The sequence below is a fragment of the Phalacrocorax aristotelis genome, chromosome 23, assembly GCF_949628215.1.
Source record: "Phalacrocorax aristotelis chromosome 23, bGulAri2.1, whole genome shotgun sequence".
Lineage (NCBI taxonomy): Eukaryota > Metazoa > Chordata > Aves > Suliformes > Phalacrocoracidae > Phalacrocorax > Phalacrocorax aristotelis.
The window spans coordinates 6399144-6414634 of NC_134298.1; the positions used below are offsets into that span (position 1 = coordinate 6399144).

A 15491-nucleotide genomic window follows, 5' to 3' on the forward strand; every position below is an offset into this window, starting at 1 on the left:
TTATTTTTTCTTTGTCTCACCTCTTTTGTCTTAAATCATTTCTCTCTCTCTTACACCAGGTGCCTTTTACCTTGTGTTTGAGTACATGGACCATGACCTAATGGGGCTGCTAGAATCTGGCTTGGTACATTTCTCAGAGGACCATATCAAGTCTTTCATGAAACAGTTAATGGAGGGTCTGGATTACTGTCACAAAAAGAATTTCCTTCATCGAGATATCAAGTGCTCCAACATCTTATTGAACAACAGGTAACCTGGGAGCAGATACAGTTCTGTCCAAGCTCTTCCCTGCGCTCTCCCTGGGCTCTGCTGAGAGCACGCAGTTGCCTTCACCTGGAAGATGCCCAGGAACGGGAGGTGCTGATCCGCTCTAGGAGTACAACCCTGCACGTTTCCAGCAGTGGTGTGGTGGATGGTTGTAACTAAGCAGCGGCTTTCCTGGGTGCTGCTGCTGGCTGACGGCCTCTGCTGCCAGGGTGAACAGCCCTAACAACCTCCTACTTGCTGTTGGTAGCAGCCTCTGCACACGAGGCCCTCTGCTCACCCTTTTGTATCTCCTTACGGCTAACTTTCTTTCACGTTGACTTGAAGTAAATGGGTCTCTGTGTATGCTTGGTCTCCATGGTATTTTGGCAAAAATGCTGTTTATTGGAAGTGCTTGTATGCAGAGAAACCGTTGAGGGTTAAGGCAGGGAGCAGCAGTTCTCCATGAATGCTCTCTCTTCTCTAGATAGCGATGTTTGGCAGTAAGGTAGTTAATCACAGAATATATAACAATTATTCACTTGCTGTGAATTCTCAAGGCTTTATCTGGATACCCATATGAAAACCTGGAGCCTGTGAGAATAATATTGCACATAATTGGATCTGCATGTCTGGATATCCATCTGAAAAGTTCCTCTGGGACACTGGTCTGTTGGGGAGGGTTTGTGATAGAGACGAGACTGAATTGTTGTTTTTCTGTTTGTTTGCTTCTTTGAAGCACTAAATAGGGTTTGAAAAATTAAGACTGGAATATCCAAAAGTAATTAATTACTGCAAACATTGCTTTCTTAGGCCTTTCTACTACATGGGGGGACTTCCTTACTTTTTACTGCTTGCAGCATTTGAGCCTGGCTGAGATTCAAACCAGTGACTGTTTTTTGTCTTTCAGTGGGCAAATCAAACTTGCAGATTTTGGACTCGCCCGGCTCTACAGCTCAGAGGAGAGGTGAGGCACAGCAGGGCAGAGGAAGGGGGAAATGGTTTACGTAGGTGGGATGAGCTCCTTTTTTCTTCATGTCCACATAGTCCCTTCAGTTGGAAGCCCTGGTATTGCCTGAGAAATGATTTCCAGCATGGTGTAAGTGGTATAATGCAGCTCCAGCTGTCAGAAAAAATATACTCCTGGCTGGTATTAATAGCCTTTCATTAGACAAACCAGCTGATAAGGAAACAAAAACATTCTCTGCTTGCCGTGGACCACGTTTGGCTCTGACATCAGTTGAGATCAGTCGCTGTTCAGCCATGGCAGCCTGCTGCTGCCTGTTGCAGGTCAGGATTTTTCAGTCTTGGGTACCTACAACTGTCTTGTGCACACAGACAAACCTGTAAAACCTGTGATATCTCTTCAGCTTTATTTAACTCGGGCAGGTGCTGTGGAAGTCTAGGCACTTGAAACTCTGCAGCTTGGAACTAAAAATTACAGTTTAAGGGTTTCGTGGTTCTTGTCATCAGTTTATATTTCTCCCTTGCGTTCCAGCCGTCCGTACACAAATAAAGTCATTACCTTATGGTATCGACCTCCAGAATTGCTGCTAGGTGAGGAGCGTTACACACCCGCCATAGATGTGTGGAGCTGTGGGTAAGTAGCTGGTTTGTGTCTTTTGTCCTGTTTGGGCTGTGAACATCAGCACAGAAATAGAACAGTTCTGATGGAAGGTAGTCTTCGATTTGTGCTAACTTCTGAAACGGTGTCTGTTCCAGCTAGGCAAAGTGTGCTGTGGTAGCGCAGGGATGCTTCCAAAGTCTGTGCTTTGAGGAAGTAGGTGTGTGTCACCTAACTAAAGCCATACCATTTAGTAAAAACTCTTAGAATGAGACTTCACTCAGTATTAACACATGAGAGCATAAAAGGTATCTGTTCTCACTATTTAAAAACCAAACCAACCAACCTTAGATAGCAATGTACCGCTGTCATCAGGAGGGGTGACAAGCTTACTCTGTGCTGGTCATAGCTTCAGCGGATGGTTTTAATGGCTTAATAGATATTGAGTTGTTCCTGTAACCTCTTCAAATTGCTCTGTCTGTCACCTATTTTTTTCCAGCTAAATCTAAGAAACATTTACTTTTAAAGTAGAGAATTCAGGTCTCTAGTAGCATAGAGAGCCTCGTGAATGGGAGGGGCCTGGGCAGATCAGCCACAAAGATGGAACATTTTCCAAGTGATTCAGAACCAGAGACTCAGGTTCAGCGTTCAGAAGTGGTGCTGGGTTTCCCAAAGTCCATACTTCCCATTGTGCTATTCTCAGGTAAATTTTTGGCAGGGCTTAGTATGCAAAACAGCAAAGGTTTGTAAAAGTCAGGCCCTGATAATTACTTCTGGAACCTCTGGCCGTGAGGTCCAGTTGCTGTTCCGTGTCCTGTGCCAGATGAGCGGGGTTAGCCCCGTTCCAGCAGACAGGTGCCTGTATCAGACCACAGCTATATTTGGTACTGATTGTTATTCCTGTGAGAAGGCTTAAGGGTGGATGTTAAGGACTGAATGAGTCAGAGTTGTCCTCTCGCTCCTTCTCTTCTTTCCCTTCCAGCTGTACAAATGTTGTGTGCGCCTGCAAACGTGTGTGCGAGGCGATGCCTTGTGCTTGGCAGTGACAAGCAGTACGCTACTGGCAGCTGAGGGCAATTCGGGCCAGCAGATATTCCCCCAAATTGTGAAATAAAGTTGAAAAGATAAACGGCCTGAATCTCTTTCTCTTGTGCTATTGACACATCCTTTCCCTGCGAAGAGTTAAAGCGTGAAGCCTGTCCCATGTTAACCAGCCTACCAGTGAAGGGTATTTCCCAGCTGCATAGAATTAGTGACTCTGTACACATAGGTTAGTTTGTCAGTTCTCAACTACAAGCCCTGATGCAAATAACTCTCCTCAGGCAAACCTGCTCCTGAACAGAAATGCTGCAGTGTTCAAACGATCATCCCAAGGGTTTGCTGTCATGACCTCTTGCTTTTCCTCTTTCCAGCTGTATCCTCGGGGAACTGTTTACAAAGAAGCCTATTTTTCAAGCCAATCTGGAACTGGCTCAGCTTGAATTAATCAGGTAAAGCATTGCACATGCATGCCTATGAGAAGAGGTACTGCAGAAACCGCTCATGCACACAGTCTCTGTGTTATGAGAGCCCTCTTTTCTCTAACCTGCCTGCAAAATAGGACCAGCAAATGACTGTAACTGCAAATGTGACTAGTTAGGCATTCAGGTGTCCCTGCCTGCCATCAAGTGTGTAGCTGCTAATGTATGCACCCGCAGTAAACTTTGCTGTTGGTAGTTGAGTGCAAAAATCGTGAACTTAAATTACATCTCACACTGAAAAATCCGTTGTGTTGGATGGTCTATAAACTCAAGGTAAGCATTTTTCCTCTTCCTGATACCCCCTCTTTAACCTGAGGGTTGTCCAATCTCCATTGAAGTGTGCCCAGGCCTAGGTGGTTGGTACAGTAAGTTGCTCAGAAAGGAACCGTTTTCACTCAGGTTGGTGACTTCTCCTCGTAGCTGCGTTCCACCTGCTGATAGTACTCTGCTTTTCTGGTTCTCAGCCGGCTCTGTGGGAGCCCCTGTCCAGCGGTGTGGCCAGATGTCATCAAGTTGCCCTACTTCAACACTATGAAACCGAAGAAGCAATACCGAAGGCGCCTGCGTGAGGAGTTCTCCTTGTGAGTTTTGTTAGAGGAGAGGATAAGTGGCTGCGTGGGGGTTGTGGCCTTCTGTTACATTGTGCGACTCATCTGCTGTCCTTCTGGTTCTGGCGTATCTGGCAGGATAAAGCAGTGTTGCCCCTTCTCGCCTTCTGCCCTCGGGCAGCCCTTTCCAGGAGGGCTTTTCCTATCTGAGGAAGGCTGGAAGGGGGTCACTGTCTCTTTTCTAAATATCTGATCTGCCACAGGTGCCTGCCGGAGGGGTTCCCTGCCTCTGTGCGCTCGTGACACTTCTAGCTAGGGTCTGCACCTGGAGAGCACACTTGACAGCACGCTGTTCTCATGGTGCTGGGGCTGTCTGACTTGAGACGTGCTCTCTGGGGGGAGAGCATAACTGCATGATAATCCTGTGGCATTTGTAGCAGAGTTACTCTTCATAAATGGCAAGAATTAAACTGAAAATATCTCATATCTGATGCCTGTTCTGTTGATGTCTTTGAGCCGCTGCATCACATAATAATAAATTTTGACTGCATGGATTTCTCCTGGCCTGAGGTGTCTCCGAAATTGGCCTTCTCCCCTCTTCAGAACAACCCCTTAACCCAACCGCCTTTCCAACTCTCTCCACAGCATTCCTTCGTCTGCTCTCGACCTGCTGGACCACATGCTGACGCTAGACCCTGGCAAGCGCTGCACGGCAGAACAGGCCCTGCAGAGTGACTTCCTTAAGGATGTTGACCTCAGCAAAATGGCACCTCCAGAGTAAGTTCCAGCTGGCATCCTCCACTGCAGCGGGCTCTCTGCTAATGAGCTTTGGGAAGGAGCCACTGGCTTGGCCTTGGGTTTTTTTCAGTCAGAATTAAGTTATAATTTCTGGGTTCTTTTCTTGACTCTGCCCTTGTGTTTTGCCATATAGCTGAGCAAGTAACTCTTCATGTGCTGTTGGTTTACTGCCTGGTAACAGGCTGGTTTTTAAAGCTCAGCTTAATGCTTGTAAGGTGCTCTAAAACTCTGTTGGAAGATATGCAAGACTGGCACGTAGCATATCCCTGTCCTCTGTGCCATGGAGAACTGGCCAGGCCTTGTTTATGCAGCTTGTTAATTGACTAGAAGAGTGGCTGTCGAGCAGTGTCACGCTGCAGCTCTTGTCTCCTACTCCAGTCAAGCAAATTGTAAAACTCTGCTCTAGCTGCTTTATGTGCAAGTGTGGCAGTAGCTTTTGAGATTCCTGTTTGCTTCAGAGTTACTGAAGGAGGCTGCTTTCTTAAAGCCACCAGACTATCAAAGCTTGGCAGACTGGCACTTATTGGGGCTTGCGTGCATTGTAGCTAACCCAGCCCATTCAGGGGTGAGATCCCAGTGCAAATGAAGCGATTCGTATGCAATTATGCTGCCTTTCCTGGTTCTAGAACTTGCCCCTTCTTGGTTTAATAGCATGGTTGCACCCAGAGGAACATCTGTGCCTCTCTCATGGCACTAATAACTTTCTGTGGGCTCTGAGGATTAAACAGGTTTTCTTGCTGTGTTTCTTAACCGCTAAGTGTTGTTCTCTTCCAGCCTTCCGCACTGGCAGGATTGCCATGAGCTGTGGAGCAAGAAACGCCGACGGCAGCGGCAAAGCGGGATTGCAGTGGAGGAGCCACCGTTATCAAAAGTTTCTCGGAAAGAAACTACCTCTGTTACAAGCACAGACACTGTCAAAAACAACAGCAGTCCTGTGCACCCACAGCCTGCCCAGCTCAAAACAGAGTCTGGTGCTGGAGACACAGTAGGTCAGTGCCCAGTCTGGTCTGTAAAAGGCTCCTCCTGATATGTTACCTCTCTGGGCTGGGTGTGGGAGGCGTATGTCTATTTTCAAGCCGGTCTGGTTCTTTCACCACCCTTTCTACAGAGAGGACATTCCAGAATCTTCCTTTCCTGATGGTTTTTTGGTTTGGTTTTTTTTCCTTTCCCCCACCTCTGCTGTGAAAACTGTTGGCTGCAGAGCATTCTGGCTGGTCTTCAGAAGTCACTCGCTGCTGAGCTGACTGTGAATTTGTTCTATGAGTTATGTTATTGGTTCTGAACTGTGCTTTCACGGAGAATGATGAAAGGAGTCATTGAGTCACTTAAGCCAGCGAAGTAACAGATAATAGGCTGGTACAGCCGTGTAAAGGGTGTGCAAATGAGCTGAAGTTTGATCTTGTTGATCAAGCTAAATAAAGATTAGGCATGGGATATAACAGACTAGTGGCTGCTGGGCAAAAGTGTACGTTATTGCACTTGGCTTGTTGTGGAAAAGATCACTTGGTCATAAAACTTGCAGGACCAGGACTTGTGCGCTGTTTCCCAAGCTGCGACCAACCTTCCTGCGTCTAGAAAATGGTTGGAGGGGAGGCATTTTGATTCCTGGGAATGTAGAGATACATAAAGCTGCTCAGACCATGCTGATTGTTCTGTAGAAGCCTTATAAAAACCCAGATATCGGCTAAAGCTTCCTTTGTGTCAAACCTTGTACTGACAAGTAACAAGGAAGACAGTTCTCGCTCCAGGGAATGCACAATCCATGTGTTCAATGAAAGATGGCAGATGGACAAAAGGTGGTGGTTGGATTAACAAACAGCTGAGAAAAGTGAGTGTCACGTTCTTAGTTGCCTGCCAGCAAAGGGGAGCTTGATTTTCAGCTTCTAAAACCAAACCTTCGCACCCTTCTTCCCAGAAAGTCTGACTTACAAAGTCAGCGTCAGTGTGAAGGGACACCCTCGTCACTTGTCACTCAGGAGGCTGTGCTCCAGCATGGTGCAAAGGGAGGTGATGCCGCCCAAGGGTTGTATTTTAGCCTAACCTGGATACTTGCAGGTCAGGACAGAGTCCTCTGATACCAGGCCAGCTTTCAGCAAGGAATTGCCTTCTGCTTGACCTAATTTCTTTTGCTGTGTCAGTGAAACACACCCTTCCTCCATCCCAAGCAGCAGCTTCGCTCCATCCTGGGAAACCTGCTTTCCAGTGCAGGAGGGAGCGCTTTCCATCTGTGGAGACCTTGGGAGGGGCTGAGCTGCTGCCAGACTTGCCGCTCTGATTACCACTGAAGTGGGCTAAGGGTTTCCAGCCTTCGTCACAGGTCCTCAGACTCGCCGCCGTAACTAGTGGTGTAGCTGCTCACCAGTCTGATTCCTGGGATGCCCCCGGTTAGCTAACCGAGGAGCGGGGAGGTTTGGCTAGCTGAGCTGATTTTAACAAGCAGTTACGTTGGTCGGTTTGAGGGGGCAGTGAAGAAGCTTCCCTCTCTGGCTAGCAGAGCCGTTCCCAGCTGTAGCCTTGGGTGAGTGCAGTGTGTGCGCGGTACCACGGGGTGCTGCTGCAGCGCTGTTCAGAGCTGATCGCAGTCTGGAGGGGGCAAGCTGATGGTGGAAATCTGAGCAAACTATCCTGGAATCCTCCTCCTGGAGCCTCCGTGCCTTCCCCCGGCCCGGGGGTGTGGAGATGAGGCGTTCATTGGTACGCGCAGTGTCACGATTACAAACCAGTGTGATGTAGCTTTGCCTAACCTTCCTGTGATGCTTCTTGTGTCTCCTGCAGGCCTTGGAGAAATCACCCAGCAGCTGAATCAGAGTGAACTAGCTGTTTTACTGAACTTGCTGCAGAGCCAGACTGATCTGAGTGTCCCACAGATGGCCCAGCTGTTGAACGTACACTCTAACCCAGAGATGCAGCAACAGCTGGAGGCTCTCAACCAGTCCATCAACGCTCTGACAGAAGCCACAACTCAGCAGCACGAGTCTCAGGCGGCGGCGGCAGCAACAGAGGAAGCCATAGAAGAGCCACCCGTGGAGGCCCAGCTACCAGAGGAGCAGGCGACTCCAGAAACAGCCAGCGCTCAGGGAGATATGCAGAACGTGCTGGCCGTTCTGCTGAGTCAGCTGATGAAGAGCCAGGAGCCTGTTGTAACCCTGGAGGAGAGCAACGGGGAGAAGAGCAGTGAGCAACGGGGGCCAAGGAAAACCCCTACAATGCATCCGGAGGAAAGTACAGGTAAATAATCACGACCGTTCCTTGTGCATCGTGGATGCCACGCACTTGTTCAAGCAATTAAAGTATTCCATATGAGTGCCTCTAGTTTAACCGTGGCCAGGAGGAACCGAGACGTTTGAGTGTTGTGACATTGTGACAGAGGGAGGCTGGGGGTGTGGGTGGGAGGAGGAAAGGTGCTGGGTGCTAGAATGTGGTCAAGCCTCAGATTTCAAGACTGAGAAAGACACTGACCCACTCCCTGCGGTAAGTGCTGGACTGCTTAGGAGGTTTTAACAACCGTAAAAAGCCAAAACACGAAAATACTTACTCTGCTTCGCATCTCCAAAGCATATAAAATCCATTAGTGCTCCACTGTGAATGGGTCAGTGAAGATAAAAGGGTTTGGGTTTTGCCCAAAAATGGAAGGGAAACTCGGAGGCTCAGTTCTTCCTCTAATACCCCTAGTAATCGCTTTTCACAGTCAGGTAGATTTTTTGCACAGGACGGTGGATCTCTGCAGGTTTGCCCATCTTATTGTTTGTCCCAACAATCTTTTTCACCATTCCCTTCCAGCCCTCTCAAAAAAGAAAAAAACAAAAACAAAAACAAACAAAAAAAACCAATGTGCAGAGATGATTTTTAAAGTACGAGCGAGCTGAAATACTGGAGAGTGCTGGAAGGGAGGGATAGTGGCAGTTGTGTACATCAGAAACTTGTGCATCCAGCTTCGGTCTGCCTGGTTATATGTAGAGTTGACTCTTACAAGTCCTGAAATTCAGTGCCTTCAGAAGTGGAGCCAAACGTCTGGTTCTTGTAGAGCAAGTAAGAGGCATGTTTAAAAGACCTGACTGTATCAGTGAACTCTTGGATTTCCTTTTCAAAGGTGGGTGTAAATGTCTCCATGTCTTCTGTTTCTGTTGATTTTTTGAATTATTAGCAACATCCTGTGACGACCTCACCAAATTCTAGAAGCGCCTCCTGAGTATGTCTCAGACTCTCCGGGGAGCCTCTTTTGGCCCGATACACAACTCCTCTGCAATGTAGCTGAACGTGCTGTGTTCTCGTGCCTTCAACACACCCGCCCACCACAAGCCAGTTGTGATCGTGCATTTTTTTTCCTTTTTTTTTTTTTTTTTTTGCCCTAGTACTGGAAGATAACTAGGTTATTGTAGAGCAGATTCAATCAAATAACATTGTTCTCTGTTTATAATTATTTTAAATGATATGCTGTCCCCAAATCAGCTTGGCTTTAAAATTACCTGAAGATTGTTTTCTGGATTTAAATACAATCTAGTTTTAAAGTGGACTGACTGACTGATATGGGTGGAGGGGTGGTCCTGGAAGACTACTGGTTTTCACAATAAAGTTTGACCTTTTTAATAACCAGTTTTGCAAATGATTTGAGGATCTGATTCAAACAAGGTGTTCGTGGCCTCTTACGTCATCGCCAGTAATAACTTTAATCACCGTGTAGCCGACGCTTTTGTCGATGAACGAGATCGAGTCAGTGCAGTTGTGTTGCTCTGCAGGAGTCAGGACTGGTTTTGTGAGCGAAGTCGGCACCGGGAGCAGCGCGCGTCCTTCGGGAAGCTGCGTCCTCCCCTCTGCAGTGTCGCTGCCTTAGCAGGGGGAGGGCCCGAGCTCCCCTCTTGCCTTTCCCACCACCTAACCAGGCTGCTTTGTTCTTCCTGCTGCCTCAAAAAGCAGTAATACAAAGTAGTAAGAGCCTGGTGATGGTGTGGGTGTGTGAAGGCTGCTTTTGTTCTCGCTAGGAGGGGTCCTTTGAAACAGAAATCCTCGTGACTCTAGGTCTGATTTGGGCGGGGGGGCTGGGGGAGAAGGGATGGGGGCGGGGAGGGGTGGGGGGCAAAATCACTTCCTCATGCTCCAGCACAGTCTGTACGTTGCACGCGAATATTTGTGGATTGAGGTTGTTTTGGACTGTACGCTGGAAACGTACTTCGTAAAAAGGTCATAAACCAGGCGAAGCAGGGCCGGCTCTGGTAAGAAGCAAAGAGGGGGACAGGAGAGGGTGTACCCACTCCCTTCGGGCTGCTGCGGGTGCAGTCGGGATCTGGAACGTGGGGGGCTGGGGTTTGCGTGGTTGGTTGGTTTGTTTGTTTTTTTTTTTTTTTTTTCTCTAAACCAATACCTCAGGGCCACGCTCCATCAGCGCGCAGCCGCCCGGCTGCCGGCAAGCCTGGTACCGGCGCAGCGAGGCACGGCGTCCCTCCGGCGGGAGACCCCCGCTTTTGGGGAACACGTGGTGTCGCGTGGCTCCACATCTGCCTCCCGCTCGGCGTTAGCCTTTGATCCGAGAGCGGGAATTCCCTCCACGGGTGCCCATGCGTTGGGACAGCTGTTGCCGGCTAGGTGGGAGCGTGGGGGGACGGGGTGAGTACGGGGAAAACGTTAATGAACATCTGCATTGGTCTTGCAGCGAATGCCAGCTTTTAAAACTCTCCGCCTCTTCTCCAGCGCATCCTGGAGAGCGGGCTGTCTCAGTAGGCTGTTTGGGTTTCTTTTTTTTTTTCATACAAATGTATTTATATCTGTTCGCGTGATGTTTTAAGATGGTGTTAAAAAGAAGTAACCCTTCCACAGCATGTCCTCCTCGCATTCTCCCACCAGAGAAGAGACCCCCCGAGCCCCCTGGACCGCCACCGCCGCCGCCTCTGTCCGAAGGCGATCTCTCCAGCGCAGCCCAAGAGTTGAACCCGGCCGTGACGGCTGCGCTGCTGCAGCTCTTTTCCCAGCAAGAAGCGGAGTCGCTCAGCCACGCGACGCACGAACACCAAGCCTCGAGAGCCGCGGACTATGGCAGGTCCCACTCCTCCAGGACTTACAGCACCGAGGGCTCAGAGGGGGGATTTGGTGCCGAGGAGCTGAATTCGGGCCAGACGCTACTAGAACCCTCTGCGCAGCCTCTGGGGAAAAGCAGGACCTTCTTGGGCTCCGTGAGCCACCTTGGGGAGACGAGTAATTACCAGGGCACAGGATCTGTCCAGTTTCCAGGGGACCAGGACCTCCGCTTCGCCAGAGTCCCCGTCGCCATACACTCGGTCGGGCAATCTTTCACGAAAGCCGAGGGGAGCAACAACACGCTGGTACATCCAGAGGCCAAAATACAAAACTACGGCGAGCTGGGAGCGGGGAGCGCCGGTTCCAGCGGGGCAGGAACAGGTCACAGCTGGGGTGCCCCGACCCAAGCGACTTCTTCTTACGGGAAGGCGTACCGTGGGCCTGGCAGAGTGCCTCCGCGGGGCGGACGGGGGAGAGGGGTTCCGTACTGAGCGCTGCGCCTTTCGCGCCGGTCCTCCCCTCCCTCGCCTCTCCACCTTTAGCGACATGACTTTTTTGTTTTTGTTTTTTTTTTGTTTTGTGTTTTTTTTTGTTTTTTTTTTTGCCAGAGCAAGGTCTTGTCCGCATTTCAGCTGCTGCAAAGCTCCCTGTTGTATTCCATGCTAAGGCTGCGAGCGGGCGCCCCGTGACTTTACTGTAGGGTCCCCGCTCGGGTGCCTCGCTGGCCAAAACCTCTCGCGCTTGGTTAGTGACAAAAAAAACCCACACAAAAAAAAAAAAAACCCAACCCCTACCCCAAAGAGTGATGAGGTTTCTGCCCTGAGCCGGGGCGGGGAGGGGGGGGGGGGTTGGGAATTGTTTAAAATTAAGGGGAATGAAACAAACCCAACCACGTGGGAAGAAGGAAATAAAAAAAGAAATGTTTCACAAGCTGGACGCAGGCGCTTCGCGGCGGGGGAAGCGCCGGGTGCTGTTCAGGTAGGGCTGCGGGAGAGTCGGGTTCCCAAAGCAATTTCTTTAGGTTTGGTGGTTGTTGTTTTTTTTTTTTTAACCCCACTGCCCTTTAAAAAAATAAAAATTAAAAAAAAAAAAAAGAAAGAAATGGGAATATAGTGATGGATCCCTTGTCCCGGCTGTGGAGACCCAGGACGTGGCACTGGCCTGTATCAGCCTGTCTATGGGCAGAAAGCGATGTCAAAGCGCCCGGCCGCCCCCTCCGGCCCCGCGCCGAGGCCCCGCGCCCTGCCCGGGCGGCTCCGGGCCCAGGTCCTGGCTCTTGCCCGGAGCCTGAGTAAATTGGCTTTTGTGAAGGGTCTCTTTGGGTTTCGTGTCTCTCCCGCCGTAACTTTGCAGTGGGAATAGTCTTTTTTATTTCTTTTTCCTTTTTTTTTTTTTCCCCCCCCCCCAAGAGCCGAAGCGAACACCTCACTTAGAAATATGTATTTCTTTGTAATTCGTAACTTCCAAAACACTTTAAGAATTAAAGAAAAAAGGAGGAAAAAGAACCCAAACCCAACCTCCGGTGGGGAATTGCCACCAGGTCGGAGCGTCTTTCGTCCCCGGCAGCCTTCTGGGCTGGCGGTGCGTGTCCCGACGGGCTCGCTCGGGCTCCCCAGCCTCACTACGCTGAGGCGTCCCAGGTGTTAATGTATCATTTCTATAAGCATATATATTTTTGTTGTTGTCGAGGAAGTATTTACGATGAATTTTCTCCTCCCGCAGAAAGTTGCGATGTTGTCCATTTCAATGAGACTTAAAAGAGATGAATAAAACAAAGGTACATATTTATGAGCTTTTTTTTCCGAGTAGGCCTTTCCTATGGAAAACGTACGGTGGTTCTTTGGATTTTTTAGAGACGAGTGTTCTGAAGTGTTAAACGGGTGGGAGCCCGGGGGGCGAGAGACCTTCTTGCTACTAACAGGATTTGATTTAATTTCTTTTTATACAGAGAGATAAATTTAAAAAGAAATAATAACAAAAAATAAAAGCACCTGACTAGGCGGTGCTTCTCGAACTGGGGAAAAGCTGCCTTACGCAGCCAGAGCCGCGGCTGCACCCGGCAGCTTTGCCGCGGGAGGAAGGAGGGGAGAGGGAATAAATACATATACACACACAGAGTGGTGGTAACGTGCGAGGCCCCAGCTCTGGTAGCGCTGAGTCAGCACCGAGGAGCAACACCCTTTGCGAAATTCCAAGTGTAAATTTGGTTGGGTTTTGGTTTTTGGTTTTAATTGTGCAGGAGGGAAAAAAATAAAAGGCGTTCTGTAAGAGGCAGAGTGCACTAAATAAACCAGTCGCCTCTTGAGGGGTGTTTTAATTTCTATATATTCTTTTTCTTCCCACCGTGCAGCCGCCAGCTCTGGTCCGTGGTGGAGCTTTTGTTGCTGTTGTTCTGGCTTTTCTTCCTGAACCCATCCAATTTGGAAGGGAAAGTCGTGTTCCAGTGCTGAATCCTCTTAGGAAGCGATGCCCGTTTATTGTCTTTCCAAATTGGCAGATCCCCAGCAAAGGCTGCCGAGGAGCCGAGCGGTCCCTACGCCACCGCCGCAAGCCTGGCCTTCTCGCAGGCTCTGCCTGCTCCGCGGAGCCGGTGCCCCCCCAGCCGTGGGCTCCCGGTCGTAGGCGCAGTTTAGGGAGGCCTGTCCCAGTTTTTGCAACAGCAAAGCCGGAGCCGGCGCGGTGCCGGTGCTGCTGGCTCCCTCCGGTGCTGCCGGCCCCGCGGGGACGCTTCTCTGGCACCGGTTTGTTTTGCAGCAGGGGCTGAAAATGCGCTGAGGACCTCAGAGGTGACGGCGACTGCGAGGGTGGGCTCCTGTCCCTCTGTCCCACCTCGAGCAAAAGACAGACAGGCTTCTGTCCCTTGCTCGGGGGCATGTGCCGACTGTCCCCGCAGGGCCAGGAGGTGCCGGGGGGAAGGTGGTTTTCACCGTTCCCTCGTCCGTGCCCGCTGACCACCCGGGGGGGTTTGGGCAGAGCCCCGGTGCTGCCAGGGGCCGGGGCTCCCTCTCCAGTGGCTTTTCTTGACTGGTCCCAGTAAAAGGCTGTCAATCCCTGCAAGGATGAAGGGCGCACGCGGGGGCCAGAGGGAGCCAGCCTGGCCCTGGTCACAGGGCTGGGGGGCCCTTCCAGCCTCTCCCCACCCTCCCAGCAGCTCCTCTTCTTTTTTTTTTTGGTGTTTTTGTTTGTTGTTTTTTTTTTTTTTTAAAGGGTCTGTGTAAAGAAGACAAAAGGATTTACTGGGGGGGGGGCGGGGGGGAGAAATTGTGCATTACAAGGATTTAAAATGTGGTGCAGGTTACAGACAAGTCATTAGATGGCAATTCGCCCCTCCTTTCTTCCTCCACACAGATCGGTTTTGGGTTTAATGCCAATGTCTAACACGCTGTAGCCAGTTACCCAGCAGAGAAGCGTCTGGTAAGGCTCTCGCTGTACCTCTCCTGAGTTTCGTTTTGAGACTGAGCGCGCCTATTTTTGGTTGTACCTTTGTCTCTGTACAGATATTTTGTAATATATTAAATTTTTTCTTTTCAGTTTATAAAAATGGAAAGTGGAGATTGGAAAATTAAATATTTCCTGTTACTGTATTGCCTTTTGCTCCGTTGCACTGAATTACCGCACTGCTTGCTGTAGCCTTCGCAAATTACACGGGAACTGTGTTTTCCTTTAAAAGCCCTTTTTCCCCTCGTCCTGCCCTCCGCGGCGCCGTGGCCTGGCGCTCGGCGGTGCCGGTAAGCGAGCTTGGCGCCGGCGCCGGGCCGGCAAGGGCGGCTGGGACTTGGCATCGCCAGCCCTCTGCCCTGCGAGGCCGCAACTGTCTGTCAGCCCCCGGATTCGACTCTGCTAATTAAGAGCAGGGCCGAGCCCTCGTTACCCGCTCGGGTGCCACCCAGCTCTGATGGGTGCTGGTGTCCGGCACCGGACACCGGAGCTGGGGCTTCGCTTGCGGTGGGAGGAGGAAGGACGAAAGCTGGATCCGAAGCGAAGCCAGGAGAGGAGACGGTGCCGTGGGGGTCGGAAAGGGAAGAGATGGCGCTTACGGTTTCTCTCCAAACCTTCCCCCAGCTCCCTGCAGCCCCCTGGGCTCTGGAGAGGCCCCCGGGGTGCCTTGGGGTTGGATTCTGCTCCAGCCCTGAGCCGGGAGGGCACGGGCAGGGAGCCGTGGGCGAGGCGGAGGGTCTGTGTCCTCCATCTCCCTTCCTTGGGTGTTTCTCCACACCGGTCCCAGCTCCCGGGAAGGCTGGAGGAGGCTTTGCCCAGCCCCTGTGCATGAGAAGGGGCAGGATGTGGGGCTGGGGCAGATGCAGAGGGTGCAGGTGGGGGCTGGTCCTGTTCCAGGGGCTCCGTTTGCTCCCCAGCACCAGCTTCTGACGGGTCGAGGCTCGGGCAGACCCTCGCTTGCTTCCTTGAGTGACCCTGCCGGAGGCAGTCGGGCGGGGGTGGGCGGGCAGCTATGGCCACCCCCGTGCCAGCGGTGGGCAAGCAGAGAGAGCACCGGGCCGGGGAGCATGAGGGGGTGCTGGTGGGGGGCTGCAGGTCTCCAGGGCTCCCCCCACGGCGAGGGTCCCTGCACTGTGGCCATGCCTCCCTCTCTGCAGAGCCTGGCCGTCATCTCCCGTTCCAGCCCGGCTTTCTTGCTCTCCTTTCGCCTGGTTTAGCATCCCTGCCGCTGACACGTCTTAAAATATATCCCTGTGCAGATGGTGGGGGGGGGCGGAGGCGGCCTCAGCGCCGGGTGCTTTACTCTGCCTTTGAAAGCAGGAGCGAGCCTGCGAGCAGCCGAACCTGGCCGCCCGGCCGCCCTCCTCCTGA

The 15491-nt window shown here is 51.1% G+C and overlaps 1 protein-coding gene across 3 annotated transcripts in view; it reads left to right on the forward strand.

Annotated features, from left to right (window-relative positions):
• CDK12 (cyclin dependent kinase 12) overlaps positions 1–12466 on the forward strand; it is a 28127-nt gene extending 15661 nt beyond the window's left edge. Inside the window, exons 6-14 of one of the 3 annotated variants that reach the window (XM_075117072.1) lie at positions 60–249; positions 1154–1210; positions 1742–1843; positions 3220–3297; positions 3792–3908; positions 4521–4652; positions 5448–5662; positions 7449–7901; positions 10485–12466. In XM_075117072.1, the coding sequence (XP_074973173.1) occupies positions 60–249; positions 1154–1210; positions 1742–1843; positions 3220–3297; positions 3792–3908; positions 4521–4652; positions 5448–5662; positions 7449–7901; positions 10485–11173 (2033 nt within the window). In that variant the 3' untranslated portion in view covers positions 11174–12466. Of the gene's footprint in view, positions 1–59; positions 250–1153; positions 1211–1741; positions 1844–3219; positions 3298–3791; positions 3909–4520; positions 4653–5447; positions 5663–7448; positions 7902–8817; positions 9267–10484 lie in introns of those variants that run through there. The other 2 variants (XM_075117073.1, XM_075117074.1) reach the window with 2 other exon arrangements.
• Positions 12467–15491: the final 3025 nt, after the last annotated feature.